Source organism: Carcharodon carcharias, chromosome 18, assembly GCF_017639515.1.
Source record: "Carcharodon carcharias isolate sCarCar2 chromosome 18, sCarCar2.pri, whole genome shotgun sequence".
In the NCBI taxonomy this organism is placed as follows: domain Eukaryota; kingdom Metazoa; phylum Chordata; class Chondrichthyes; order Lamniformes; family Lamnidae; genus Carcharodon; species Carcharodon carcharias.
In genome coordinates this window covers 17,454,844-17,470,207 of record NC_054484.1, presented here as the reverse complement: position 1 = coordinate 17,470,207, position 15,364 = coordinate 17,454,844, and the positions used below count along the sequence as shown (strand labels likewise).

At 42.3% G+C, this 15,364-nt stretch overlaps 1 protein-coding gene across 4 annotated transcripts in view; it reads left to right on the top strand.

Moving 5' to 3' along the window:
• Window positions 1–15,364, top strand: part of LOC121290967 (amyloid-beta A4 protein-like) — a 186,801-nt gene that overhangs the window by 87,908 nt on the left and 83,529 nt on the right. For all 4 annotated transcript variants that reach the window (XM_041212048.1, XM_041212047.1, XM_041212046.1 and 1 more), the window contains exons 4-5: window positions 6,169–6,281; window positions 10,069–10,262. In XM_041212048.1, coding sequence (XP_041067982.1) covers window positions 6,169–6,281; window positions 10,069–10,262 — 307 coding nt within the window. The remainder of the gene's footprint in view (window positions 1–6,168; window positions 6,282–10,068; window positions 10,263–15,364) is intronic.

Here is a 15,364-nt window from a genome sequence, read left to right as displayed (position 1 = left end):
GGCCACAGCTGGAATTTTGTGTACAGTTTTGATCATCACATTACAGGAAGGACTTAATTGCTCTGGAGAGAATACAGAGAAGATTTACAAGCATGCTGTCAGGGCTTGAAAATTGCAACTATGAAGAAAGATTGGATAGGCTAGGGTTATTTTCCTTAGGACAGAGGAGGCTGAGGGGTGGCCTAATTAAGGTGTACAAAATTATGAGAGGCCTAGATAGGGTAGATAGTAAAGACTTATTTCCCCTAGCTGAAGGGTCAGTTACCAGGGAGCATAGATTTAAGATGATTGGTAGAAGGATTCGAGGGGAGGGAAAGTTTCTTCACCCAGAAGTTGGTGGGCGTCTGAAATTCACCACCTAAATCAGTGGTTGAGGCTGAAACACTCAAATCATTTAGAAGGTACTGCATCTGAAGCACTGTAACCTGCAAGGCTGCGGACCAGGTGCTGGGATGTGGGATTGAAATGAGCGGCTAGTTTCTTTATCATCTTTTTTTGGCCAGTACAGGCATGACAGGCTGAGTGGCCTCTTTCTGCGCCACAACTTCTCTATGGTTCTGATGACATCGGGGGATATGGAGATCGTGTGGGATGTGGTGTTGAGCTAATTGAATGGCAAAGCAGGCTCGACAAGCTGAATGGCCTTCTCCTGTTCCTATGAGAGTTTAAGCACCATCAGACTATCATTAACACCCTTGGGAAGGCAAGTCAATTTACTGACAAGTTGGTTCATGACAGCAAAGCCTATGTCAGCTTTGTGCTGTTAATTTTCACGGCTACTCTAAAATCATGTGTAACCTGCACTGATTTCCTTGAGTTGACCCTCCTTAGGTAAACGAGTCTCGCGGAGGGCAGAGATCTGCATGTTGTACCTAGCCGGTTCTCTACTAGTGAGAAGTTTCATCTCTCAAGATCAGTCAACTGTGGTGTTGTCCATGTTCCTTGCACCAATGCTGATTGGTCGCCTCTATTTGTTGAGAGTGACTTTTGATTGCATTGGTGGGATACCTGCCAGCTGCGGTCTGCTGGCAAGGGAAATGAAGCAGACAGTGCTTTTCTAGCACCTTCCTCATACTAGGGAGGTGAGCAGTGTGGTCCTGTAAAGGGCTGCTCAGTAATTGGCCTGCTTAAGTACAACTTCTGCTTCATTCCAATGAAAAATGACCCTATGGCATGAGCTGCCTGTGTGCAGGTTTGCAGCTTCAACTCCCAGTGAATCCACACCTGATACTACATCATGTGTCCATCGCCACAGGACTTGTGAGAGATAGATGATGGATGACAGAAAGATGATGAACATGACTTGCATGTGAATTGGATTATAGTGAGGGACAATCCCCTATGTCGCCGAGGGTAGGAGAACCAACTGCTACCTACACCTGAACTGAAGCAGTTTACCAGGGCACATGTTATCAACTGCTTGGAGCCGCAGGTGAGAGCTGGGTGAAGGGGAGGACAAATACAGGCTGAGCCACTCCAAAGAGTGCAGAAAGCCTGCCTATGAAATGTGCTACCCCTCCCTAACTTATACTACAGTATAGTTAGTATATTCTATTTTTAAAGTCAATTTCTTATTCAGGCAAAGTATTGTGTCTGGAAAGAGCCTCAACAGTTGTATAAGGAGCCTAGCCAAGGTTAAGTTGAAAAGGCCTCATGTAACTTGAAAAAAATGTGCAGCATTTTATTCTTTCTATTCTACCCTTCTCTTACACCATCCCTTTCTCTGACACCCTATGAACTTTGCAGATATCACAAAGCTATGCTGTTTAAGCTATGTGGCAAGTCCTTGTGAACCTGGTAAATTGCCTCTTTCAGCCATTTCTCAGCCACCAAAGTGTGGCAATTTATTAATTGTTCTCTAGACAATGGACACGACAGTCACGCTGAAATCAGAAATTTTCATCCAAGTCTTTTCTTTGGAACTGATTCTTGTCAATTGAAAAAATAGATTGTGGAGGTTCACACTTGCTTCCACAGGTCACTTGGCAAATTGTGCACGTATTGACTGATTATTGAGGCAATTGTTTTAATCTGTTATAACATGCAAACTTTACGTGGTTTTAAATAACTCCCTAGTAGCCGCCTGTTAATTGTTAGTTAGAAGTTGTCAGATAAAGTGTTAAACAATGGAACCGTTGGATAAGTGTTTCTTCCATTAATATACTCCCAGCATACAAGAAAAGATCAAAGCTGTAATTGAGAATTAGAAAATAACTTGCACTTCATTGTGTCAAAGACTTACGGCACAGAAGAAGGCCACTCAGCCCATCATGTTCATGCCAGCTGAATAAGAGCTATCAAACCTAATCCCATTTTCCACCTCTTGATCCATAGCCCTGCAGGTTACAGCACTCCGAGTGCTTGTCTGAGTTTTTTTTAGATGCGTTGAAGGTTTCTGGAGGCTACCACCCTTTCGGACAGTGCATTCCAGAACCCTGCTACCCTCTGGGTAAAAGAAATACTCCTAAATTTCCCTCGAATTCTTCTACCAATACTTCAGTTTGTGCATGTCAAAACTGCCAGAATATCTACAAATTCTCTTCAGGCTGATATGAAAAATGAAACTTGTAGGATGTCCTGTTTTGAAAGTCTTTTGTAAACAGTATACAGAAACCTGACAGCTGATTAATGTCACACTTAACTGAACCTGAAGATTTAAGGAAATTTTACACCAATAATGTTATTTTGATGACCGCAGTTGGCTACTCCTGCAGCTGGCAATTGTAGAACACCTGATCCCTAATACCACCCAGGACCCATCTTAATTTAAAAGATTCATCTGGGATGTTTTCGTGCAGGCTCATATGGGGTTTTCTGTTTGGATTAGTAGAATGAAGCAACAAGTCATTAGTTTTAGATGCCTGTTAAAACATATACTTCCAGGTTTGTTTTTAAGACTTCCTGTGATTTTCAAAGCTTTCACCCAACCTTTTGGTTCTGCAGTTTTTGATGCATTTGGCTGCAACAGATCTACAAATTTGAACAGATTTGCGGTTGCAGTGCACAGAGCCAAGTTTTTTTATTCATTCATGGGATGCAGGCTTTGCTGGCTGGACAACATTTATTGCCCATCCCTAGTTGCCCTTCAGAAGGCGATGAGCTGCCTTCTTGAACCGCCGTAGTCCATGTGGTGTAGGTACATTCACAGTACTGTTAGGAAGGGAGTTCCAGGATTTAGACCTAGCGACAGTGAAGGAACGGCGATATATTTCTAAGTCAAGATGGTGAGTGACTTGGAGGGGAACTTCCAGGTGGTGGTGCTCCCATTAATCTGCTGCCCTTGTCCTTCTAGGTGGTAGTGGTTGTGGGTTTGGCAGGTGCTGTCTAAGAAGCCTTGGTGAATTCCTGCAGTGCATCTTGTAGATGGCACACACTGCTGCTACTGTGCGTTGGTGGTGGAGAGAGTGAATGTTTGTGCATGTGGTGCCAATCAAGCAAACTGCTTTGTCCTGAATGGTGTCTAGCTTCTACAGTGTTGTGGGAGCTGCACTCATCCAGGCAAGTGGGAAATATTCCATTACATTCCTAACTTGTACCTTGTAGATGGTGGGTAGGCTTTGGAGAGTCAGGAGGCGAGTTACTTGTCGCATGATTCCTAGCCTCTGACCTGCTCTTATAGCAACAGTATTTATATGGCTAGTCCAGTTCAGTTTCTGGTCAATGATAACCCCCAGGATGTTGATAATGGGGGATTCGGTGATGGCAATGCCATTGAACATCATGGGGCAATGGTGATTCTTTCTTGTTGGAGATGGTCATTGCCTGACACTTGTGTGACATGAATGTTGCTTGCCAGTGAACAGGTTATTGTTAAGCAAGTGCTGCTTGATAGCACTGTTGATGACCCCTTCCATTACTTTACTGATGATGGAGAGTAGACTGATGGGGCGGTAATTGGCCGGGTTGGATTTGTCCTGCTTTTTGTGTACAGGACATACCTGGGCAATTTTCCACATAGCCGGGTAGATGTCAGTGTCGTAGCTGTACTGGAACAGCTTGGCTAGGGGCACAGCAAGTTCTGGAGCACAAGAATTCAGTACTATTGCCAGAATGTTGTCAAGGCCCATAGCCTTTGCAGTATTCAGTGCCTTCAGCAGTTTCTTGATATCACATGGAGTGAATCGAATTGGCCGAAGACTGGCATCTGTGATGCTGGGGACTTCCGGAGGAGGCCGAGGTGGATCTAGCACTCGGCACTCAGCCCTTCTGGCTGAAGATTGTTGCGAATGCTTCAGCCTTATCTTTTGCACTGCTGCCCTGGGCTCCTCCATCATTGAAGATGGGGATATTTGTGGAGCCACCTCCTCCAGTGAGTTGTTTAATTGCCCACCACCATTCATGACTGGATGTGGCAGGATTGCAAAGCTTAGATTTGATCTGTTGGTTATGAGATTGCTTAGTTCTGCCTATCACTTGCTGCTTATGCTGTTTGGCACGTAAGGAGTCCTGTTTTATAGCTTCAGTAGTTTGGTGGTGCTTCACTTTCTAAATAGGTGTCGTCTGCTTCTAAAGGACCTGATTCCTTGTGGACTGCACTTGCGCACAAACTATCAATCACTGTGCAGTCTGTTGACAGTGGTCTGGCTGGCTTTTCATGAGGTATCATCACTAAATCTGATCTCGACTTTAATCCTTTCACCCTTGAGTCATCAGTGGGAACAATGGATGATGTCTCTTTTTTTTCCCCCCCCGGTCAAAAGAGTCATAGCATCTCAATCCACACTTGAGTTTTGCTGATCTGAGATTCGATACTATGTCTATTTTACCTATTGAGTTATCAGGAATGTTGTATGTAAGTTTATTGTGAATCAACAAGTGTAAATGTTTAATGTAGAAACAGGAGGAATATCAATAACACAATAAATGATCCCTAATCATTACACTGATGGTTTCACTTCCAGATCAGTTCTTCTCTACGTAAGCCCTTTAAGTTAAGTCTACATGTGATAGATGCGATTTTGGAAAAACAGAAGTTGAGAGTAACATTTTTTTTTTTTAAATCGTCGTTTGGAAGTACAGAACTTGAGTATTGCTGAAAAAAGAGACATGCTGTCTAAGTTTTTCATCTTGAACTCATCAGGACAGATTGCAAGATTACCATCAGTAAAGAGAGCAACAGTTTATACTTCCTATGAAGAGAGTACTGATTAGTTGGCAAGTGGACTCTGATAGAGGCATTGCTATAGAGAATGTAGCAGAGAACAGTTAACTGCCAAGCTATTGTTCAAAGTCAAACTAGGCAGGTTGAAATATACGTGGCTTCTAGCATGTGTAAGTGAGCCCGACTATTGATCTTAAACTGTGCCAAGAATTGCACTGAAAACCAATCAGGATTGTTTAGCAAGTGTTGTCCAATTGTGGAATCACATCTAACAGTGGACATTATGTTTTAAGTTTTGCAAGCACAGGCTGGTTGGATATGGTCAGCACTTTGCCTATTGCAAACAGCTGAAAGTACGTGCTGTTTGTTACGATCCACCAGTCACTGGAACGTACAGCCTACATACCTGGCATCACACTGGCACTTAAATTCATGTGGTATATATCCTCCTGATGCTATTGAAGGAATTCTCCAATTCTGATAACTAAATAGACAATTATGAACAAATTTAATATCTTTTTAAGAAAACTAGATTTTGCCTGGTTGCTTAGTTATCTAGTTCAGTATATATATTTGGAATGGCCTGACCACTGTAGCGTGCTACCCTAAGTTTATAACTGTATCTACTGTCAAGATTTCAGCCCCTTCAGGTATTTGGACTTGGTAAATTTTCCAGTAACAATATCTGCAGTTAATTTTTTTTTAAATTACGTAGGGGAGAGGAAAGTTTTGACTCTTATGTAATTTAGCTAACTCAGTGATGGGAAGGTCATCTGCTTTCAATCTTCAAATTGTGATTGCCAACCCTTTAAACACATGGTCCTACATGGCACGAGCTGGGATATACATAATTTTATGAAGAAGTTGTTTTGGGTAATATGTAAGCAGGATTTCATTTGCGCACGTTGGGAAATGAAAAGGGCGAGGCGAGTGATTGCAATTTGGTGTCCTGGTGTTTGATACTGAACTCCTTCGTTACATGGCTCCATGTTGGTCTAATTTTGGCAACTTGTGTTCTGAAGTTGTAGTTGCTTTGTCACTAAAGCTCTCCTCTTCCCTCAACACAGTTGGTGAATTTGTAAGTGACGCCCTCCTTGTCCCAGACAAGTGCAAGTTTCTGCATCGGGAGAAGGTGGACACCTGTGAGAGCCATCTGTACTGGCACACTGTGGCGAAAGAGGTACAGTCACTTTACTGAAAGCTCCTCCAGTAACTAAGCAAATATTTATCTGTGATTTTAAGTTCCTTATCCCTTCATCAGCCAGTCATTCTAAATGTAGTTTTTGTATTGTAAGGATTGTATTTGTGATGGAAATGAAATTTTGGCAGAGCAATCGGATATTGGGTACCAAAATAGTTCTTTGTATTCTTTTTCTATCCTAAATGAGGAATATCTTTTTCCAGTGCCTTGAATTCTATCATTGTTTGTCAAATTGCTTATAATGCTCATGTCCTTTGTGGGAGCTATACAGATGGCTGACTACAGGGGTCAAGGGGAAAATAAGTCTTGTATTTATTGATCAGACCCTCATCCTTGTTTTGAAATCGCTCCATGGCCTTACTCTTTATCTCTGTACCTTCATCCAGCCCCACAACTCCTCTAGGTATCTGCGGTCATAAAATTCTGGCCTGTGGGGCGTCCTTGATTTTAACCATTTCGTCATTGGCTTCACATTCGTTCACAGAGGCATATAGCTGTGAGAGAGTGGTTCTGGAGTCTTCAGCGTTTGACTCCAGATCCTATGAAGTCTCCTGGTAACAGCTCAACATAGCAAGGAGACCTCCTGCTGATTATCGCCTACCGCCTTCCCTTGGCTGAGGAATCGGATTTTCCTCTTTTTAAATGTTTCTTAGAAGAGGCACTGAGGGGGTAGCAAAGGCACAGAATGTCCTCTGAATGAACCACTTTAATGTCCATCATTAAGAGTGGCTCGGTAGTACCACTTCTGACTTACAGCTGGCTGAGCCCTGATGGGCATATATGCCTGACTGGGCTTCAGCAAGTGATGAGAGAACCAACAGGGGAAAAATCTACTTGAACTTGTCCTCACCAATCTACCTGTTGCAGATGCATCTATCTAAGACAGTATTGGCAGAAGTGACTACATCACAATCCTTGTAGAAACAAAGTCCCATCTCCACATTAAGGGCATCCTCCATTGTGTTGTGTGGCACAACCACCATAGTAAATGGGTTAGATTCAGAGCAGATGGAACAACTGGGTATTCACAAGGGTGCTGTGGGCATCAATCGTAGAATTGTATTCAACCACATTCTGTATCCTTATGGCCTGGCATATCCCTCAGTCTACCATTACCATCAAGCCAGGGGACCAACTCTGATTCAGTGAGGAAATCATGCCTGAAGCAGCAGCAGTTATACCTAAAAAAAAAAATGGGGTGCCAATTTGATGAAGCTGCAACACAGCATTACATGCATGCTAAACAGCGGAAGCAGACACAGCTAGCCGATACCACAACCAATAGGTCAGAACAAAACTCTGCTGTCCTGCCGCATCAACTTTTGAATGGTGGTGGACGATTAAACCAACTGAAGGAGAAGGCTCCACAAACAACCCTGCCCTCAAGATGGTGGAATCGAGCACTTCACAAAAGATAAAACTTAAATGCTTGCAACCACCTTAGCCAGAAGTGCAGATTGGATGATCCATCTGGGTCTTTTCCTGAGGTCTCCAGGATCACAGATGTCAGACTTCTGCCGATTTGATTCACTCCACGTAACATAAAGAAACAGCTGAAGGCACTGGTACAGCAAAGGTTTTGGGCCCTGACAACATCCCGGCAGGAGCACTGAAGACTTCTGCAACAGAATTAGCCGTACCCCTAGGCAAACTGTTCCAAAGCGTCTATAACACAGGCATTTACCCGAGTGTCCTATTCACGAGAAACAGGACAGATCCAATCAGGCCAATTTACTGCCCCACTAACCTACTCTCAATCATGAGCAAAGTGATGGAAGGTCTCATAAACAGTAGCTATCAAGCAGCACTTGGCCATCAGTCGCTTGCTTATGGATGCTTGGTTTGGGTTCTGAAAGGGCCATTTGGCTCCAAACCTCAATACAGCTTTGGTCCAAACAAGGACAAAAGAGCTGAATTCTCGGGGTGAGTTGAGAGTGACTGCCCTTGACATCAAGGCAGCATTTGACCAAGGGTGGCATCAAAGAGCCAGACTAAAATTGAAGTCCATTCTAAAATTGCAGTAAATGGGAATCAGGAAAAGCTCATCTCAATCCCAGGGCATCACTGCAGGAGTACCTCAGGGCTTTGTCCAGATAGTAGCCTTGGATCTCCAGGGCTGACTTCTAATAGGCCAATCTCCTAGTGAGTTCAGTGGTTTTGAGCACACTGTAATTTCTGAATAAAATTGGCTGAAGGTTATCTTGCCATATTCCCCTCCTCTCACTCTGTGTAGCCCATTAAAATGTAACCAAACAATGAGGTTTTTTTTGTACTATCAGTGCACTCAGACCAAGTACAACAACACTTGATTCAAATATTAATGTTCAGAATGCATCTGCATTAGATTTGAAATTCATTTGAATAAAATTTAAAACAGGACAAATGTATCAAATTGTTAATTTTTTCAGTTCAGCCATCACTTCCCCAGCCTCAGAGAATCTGTTGTCTCAGCATCAAGTTTAATTATGTACAATAAAAATAGAAAATGCTGAGTATTTCCAGCATTTTTTATTTTTATAGATCTCCAGAATCCACAGCATTTTATAATGTTTATTTGTAACATTTGCTGGTGTGAGAAAAAGCATGAGGGAAATGAGAGAATGGAGATGTTAAGATGTATGCTTCAGGTCTTTCCAGTATTACAAATTTCAACTTGCACTGTTATTTAGCATGTGGTTATCTGGCATCTGGTCGTCACACTATAGGAAGAATGTGATTGCACTGGAGAGGGTGCAGAGGAGATTCACAAGGATGTTGCCTGGGCTGGAGCGTTTCAGCTATGAAGATTGGGTTGTTTTCCTTAGAGCAGAGAAGGCTGAAGGGCGACTTAATAGAATTATGAGGGGCGTAGATAGGAAGAAACTTTTCCCCTTAGCAGAGTTGTCAATAACCAGGGGGCATAGGTTTAAGGTAAGGGGCAGGAGGTTTAGAGGGGACTCAAGGAAGCATTTTTTTTCACCCAGAGGGTGGTTGGAATCTGGAACACACTGCCTGAGGGGGTGGTAGAAGCAGGAACCCTCAACCTTTAAGAAGCATTTAGATGAGCACTTGAAACACCATAGCATACAGGGCTACGGACCAAGTGCTGGAAAATAGAATTAGAATAGATAGGTGCTTAATAGGTATGATGGGCCGAAGGGGCTGTTTCTGTGCTGTGATTCTATGGTTGCCCAGTACCTTAGCTTCTTTGTCTCTTAGAGTTTTCAGTATTACTGAAATGTTCTTCTTTTAATATTTTATTAATATGAGTAATTGGTGCATCATGCTGATGCTCCACTGCCATCTCCAACACTTAAGCCAATTGATAGTCAGTCCATTTCATTGAGCTGTAGGAATTTTGGTTTGAGTATCATTCCTTTCCACATGTACCTTTTTAACCTCTTCTTGCCTCCTCCTACCTTGTTAATCTTTTTTCTCCCCACCCACCTTATAACCCCTTATAAACATGCCCCTTTATTTTCATGTGGCTCAATCAGGTTTTTGTGTATTCAAAACTCTTTTTTGTGGTGTATATGTATAGAAAGAAATGCACTTTTCTTGCTCAATCTCAGGAAGATCACAGCAGAGGTTTGCTATCTACTTGTAAACCATGGATCCACTGGGAACAATTGTATGAAACAGAAACCTGATACTTTCCCTTGTGAAATCAACAAGCTCATTTGAGGTTTAACCAGAGAAAATATCTAATGTGGGCAAAAACTTTTATTAGTATCAGGACCAAGTGAGTTTGTGTGAGACTTTGTTTAATTACTTTTTATCTTCCCAGACCTGCGGTGACAAGATCATGAACCTGCATGACTATGGGATGCTGCTGCCTTGTGGAATTGACGAGTTTCGTGGAGTAGAATTTGTTTGCTGCCCTATTCCAGAGGAAAACGATAAGATTGATGACTCTGACATGGATGAAGAGGATTCAGATGTCTGGTGGGGAGGAGATGATGCTGACTACGCAGACGGCAGGTGATGGTTATGTTGTTGCATTTAAATTTTTTTTAACCTCCCCACATTTTAGGACAACAAAATCAAATTCATATGAGGCAATATTAATCAATTCAATGAGAACATAAGGTGATAAATAAGGTTTATATATTTTAAATTACATTGATACCATTGAACAGCATTTCGTCAGAGTATTTGTATGTGAAACGAGTGCATGCAATCCCTTGGCCTTAATATGATCAAGAATGGTTTTTCAAAAAGCAACATTTTGGAAGATAAGCGGTTTAGAGTCATACAACAGCATTGTAATAATATCTAAGGCTGGACACCATTATAATTTATTAAATATTAAATTTTCCACCTAAGATTATTTTGTCCATTGCATTAAAGCACCAATGGATGCTTTAAAATATCAATTTGATTATAGTTTATGATATCTTATCCATTGGGTTACAGTCTTATCAGTAAATTGTTGCTGATTTCTAACCTGCACATGTGCAGCAGGGATTCAACCAAGATTTTAAAACTAAAGATTGCTGCAGAGCAGTCGAGTGCAAAGCGTATTAACATTGCTTTCTATAATCCCTTCATGAACATTTTACATCTAAACATTCATTCAAAACTTTTGTGTCCAGCTAACAGAAACTGCTGAAATTCTGTCCCACTACAGTTAACCACAAAACTGAAATACAGAAATGTTTGTATTAAATACAGAGGCATCCTTTGCAATTTAAGTAACCTTTTTATTTGATTTTTCCTTTTTTTCTGTTAGAAATTCAAGGTGAAATGTTAAATTTATGTTATAAGGGAAGAAAACAGTGGCTCTTGATTATTCAGGCAGTTTATCTAGTGAGTATCTGAGCCATATGGACCAGGAGGTCCCAAGTATGATTCACAACCTACACTGTTAACTAATCTCAGCTGGTATGGCATTAGTGGCATTATGATTAAGTCTCCTTGAGCCAATGTTAATAGAGTAATTTATGGCACAGAAGGAAGCCATTTGGCCCATGAAGTTAATGCTGGCTCTCCCACAAAGCAATCCAGTCAGTCCCATCCCTGTTCAATCCTCATAGCCCTGCAAGTTTATTTCCTTCAAGTGCCCACCCAATTTCCTCTTGAAGCCATTTATCATCTCCAGTTCCATCACTCCCATGGGCAGCAGGTTCCAGGTCCTTACCACTCACTGTGCAAAAACAGTTCTCCCTCATATTCCCCCTGCACCTCTTGCCCAGCACCTTAAATCTGTGATCCCTTAATCCTTGTACCATTAGGGGGGCAGTTTTTCATTGTCTGCCTTATCTAAACCTGTCATAATCTTGTGCACCTCAATCAAACCTCCCCTTAATCTCCTTTGCTGCGAGGAGAACAACCCCACCTTTTCCAACCTAATCTTGTAACTAAAATTCCCCACCTTGCAGTCATTCTGGTAAATTGCCTCTGTACCCTCTCAAGTACATTCACATCCTTTCTAAAGTGTGGTGACCAGTGGGTAGGTTCACTAGTGTGGTTGGGGAGAGGTTAAACTAAATTGGCAGGGAGATGGGCACCAGCATATAGAAAAGACGAATGAGGACCATGAAGTGAGAGTTCTGGGCAGTACTAGAGAAAGGAGTAGCTCCGTATTAGATGAGAGTAGACTAAAAAGGGCTATGTGGAATGCAGTGAAAGGATTACACCGCCTGTATATAAACGCACAAGGTTGGTGAGCTACAAGCACAAATAGTGTTGGGCTATGATGTAATAACGAAAATGTGGCTTTAAAATGGTGAGGATGTGGCACTTATAAGGATATAAAGTGGTCAGAAAAGATCGAGAAGGAGAAAAAGGATGGTGGGGTGGCAGTACTGATTGGGGGTAGGCATTGTAGTGTTGTGTAGCAGAGTGGAGATAGTGGTAGGACTTGCCATAATCTTCCAAACTTCCCAGAGATGCCAGAGGATTGGAGAGTGACAAATGTGACATCCTTATTCATGTCAGGTCAGTCCTGGCAATGACAGGCCAGTTAGTTTCATGTCAGTAGTAGGTAAGTTTTGAGAAACAACAACCAGGGAAAAATTCAGCAGGAGAGATTTGAACACAAGATTTCTATCCACTGACACTAGCTCATAGGTTCATATATGGGTTAGGCAGGATCAAAGTTGGGTGTGATTTCCTCTTCTGGATGAACTCCCTAACCCTCTGTGTCATTTGAAAGTAACTCTGGCTTTCTCTCCATAGATGTTGTCAGACCTGCTGAGTTTTTCCAGCATTTTTTGTTTATGTTTCAGATTTCTAGCATCCGCCATATTTTGCCTTCATTTGAAAGTGGTTAACTTTTGTGAGCTACTATGCCCTTCAAGGAGGGGAGTGAATTAGCAAAAAGCAATTTAAGAAAAACTAGATTAATGTTTTATTAAGTTTAAAACAAAACTGGTATTTTATGTAATCTGTAACATAATTAGTGCTCTGCATCAATTGGATAAAACCTGTTTTCAAAAACTTGAGTCTTATCCAAGTGGTATTGATGATCATAAAAGGTTGCATTAAAAATTAAACTACTTTTGAAGTAACTAAGGATATATCATTAATTTTGCATTAGCATGTCCTCCTTGGCAAAAGGTTTTGAAATAATAAGGCCTTTGTATGACCATTGCAGTATAGGTTTATCTGAGGCTAATTGAATTTTCATTGTTCAACTCCAATGTTTCTTTCAGACTCTAGTTTTGTGTCCTTTTGTCTAGTCAGCCCTCTGTGTTTGGGCATTAGCCCTGAAAGACTTTGATGCAGTTTAGCTAATTTAGTTGTGGCTCAGCTTCAGAATCAAAAGGTTGTGGGTTCAAGTCCCATTCCAGAGATTTGAACACAAAATCTAGGCCTCCACTGCAGTGCGGCACTGAGGGAGCACTGCAGTTTTGGAGGTGCCATCTTTCAAATGGTACATTCAATTTTAGGTCATATATGCTCCCTCAGGTGGATGTAAGAGATCCTGTGGTACTGCTTTGGAGCAAAATAGGGCAGAACTCTCTGGGGTTTCAACAAATATTTAACCCTCAACCAGCACCTAAAACGCCAGCTGGTTATTATTACTTGGAAGTTATCATGTGGCTGTGCATTTCCGGCATTAAAACAGTGACTAAACATCAGAAGCACCTCATTAGCTATAAACCACGACATGAATGCGAGCACTTTCTCCTCCTTGTGGTTGTGCATATGTTTTTGTCTCAAAGGGAAAGTAATTTCCTCAGCAAGCATTCAGCAAATGTTTTATACAAACAAAATATTACAGATGCTGGAAATCTGAAATAAAAACAAATTGCTGGAAACACTCAGCAGGTCTGGCAACATCAGTGGAGAGAGAAACAAAGTTAACATTTCAGAAGAAGACTGGAAACAAGATTCAACAAGTTTTTAGCGCATGTTTTGTTTGGAACAACATGAGTTTAAAGCCATTTTCATCGCTCATGCACTGATGATTCAACAGATTTTGCGTCAGTGTGTTCATAAGCAAATAGGATTAGTTTGCATTAAGCCACTGATGTCTCAAATGATTGCAACAAATATTTCTCTAAAAATTAGAGAAATGACCGTCATATTCATGGAATCATTCCTGACAGACAGAGTCCCAGGCACCATCATCATCAGCCCTGAGTTTGTCCTATCCTACTCGCAGGACAGCCTAGCAGAGGTGGTGGCACAGTCAGGAGGGAGTTGTCCTGGGAGCCCTCAATGTCAACTCCAGACCCCATGAAGTCTCATGGAAACCTGCTGCTGATTTCCACGTCCCGTGCTTCCCTCAGCTGATGAATCAGCACTCCTGCAAGTTGAACAGTAGTTGGAGGAAGCACTGAGGGTGGCAAGGGTGCAGAATGTACTCTGGGTGGAGGACTTCAATGTCCATCACCAAGAGTGCATCAGTACACCACCACAGATCGAGCTGGCCGAGTCGTAAAGGACATAAATGCTAGACTGGGTCTGCGGCAGGTGGTGAGGGAACCAACAAGAGGGAAAAACATACTTAACCTCATCCTCATCAACCTTCCTGCTGCAGATCACAGTATCAATAGGAGTGATCGTCACATGGTCCTTGTGGAGACGAAGTCCCATCTTAACATTGAGGATACCCTCCATCGTGTTGTGTGGCACTACTACCATGCTAAATAGGATAGATTTCAAACAGATCTAGCAGCTCAAAACTTGGCATCCATGAGGTGCTATAGGCCATCAGCAGCAGCAATAGAACTGTACTCAACCTAGATCTGTAACTACATGGCCCAGCATGTCCCCCACTCTGCCATTACACCAAGCCAGGGGATCAACCCTAGTTCAATGAACAGTGCAGGATGGCATGCCAGGAGCAGCACCAGGCATACCTAAAAATGAGGTGTCAACTTGGTGAAGCTACAATGCAAGACTGCTTGCATGCCAAACAGCATAAGCAGCAAGTGATAGACAGCGCTATGAGAATCCACTACCAATGGATCAGATCTAAGCTCTGCAGTCCTGCCACATCCAGTCATGAATGGTGATGGATAATTAAGCAACTCACTGGAGGAAAAGGCTCCACAAATATACCCATTCTCAATGATGGAGTAGCCTAGCACATAAGTGCAAAAGATAAGGCTGAACCATTTGCAACAATCTTCAGTCAAAAGTGCCAAGTGGATGATCCATTACAGCCTCCTCTTGAGGTCCCCAGCATCACTGCCAGTCTTCAGCCAATTCAATTCACTGCACATGATATCAGGAAATGGCTAAAGGCACATAGTAAAGGCTATGGGTCCTGACAATATTCCAGCAATAGTACTGAAGGCTTGTGCTCCAGAACTTGCTGCGCCCCTAGCCAAGCTGTTCCAGTACAGCCACAACACTAGCATCTATCTGGCAATGTGGAAAATTGCCCAGGTCTGTTCTGTACACAAAAAGAAGGACAAATCCAACCCGGCCAATTACTGCCCCATCAGTCTACTCTCAATCATCTGTAAAGTGAAAGGGGTCATCAATAGTGCTGTGAAGTGACGCTCACTTAGCAGTAACCAGCTCACTGATGCTCAGTTTGGATTCTGCCAGGGTCAATCAGTTCCCAACCTCATTACAGCCTTGGTCCAAACGTGGACAAAAGAGTTGAACTCCAGAGATGGGGT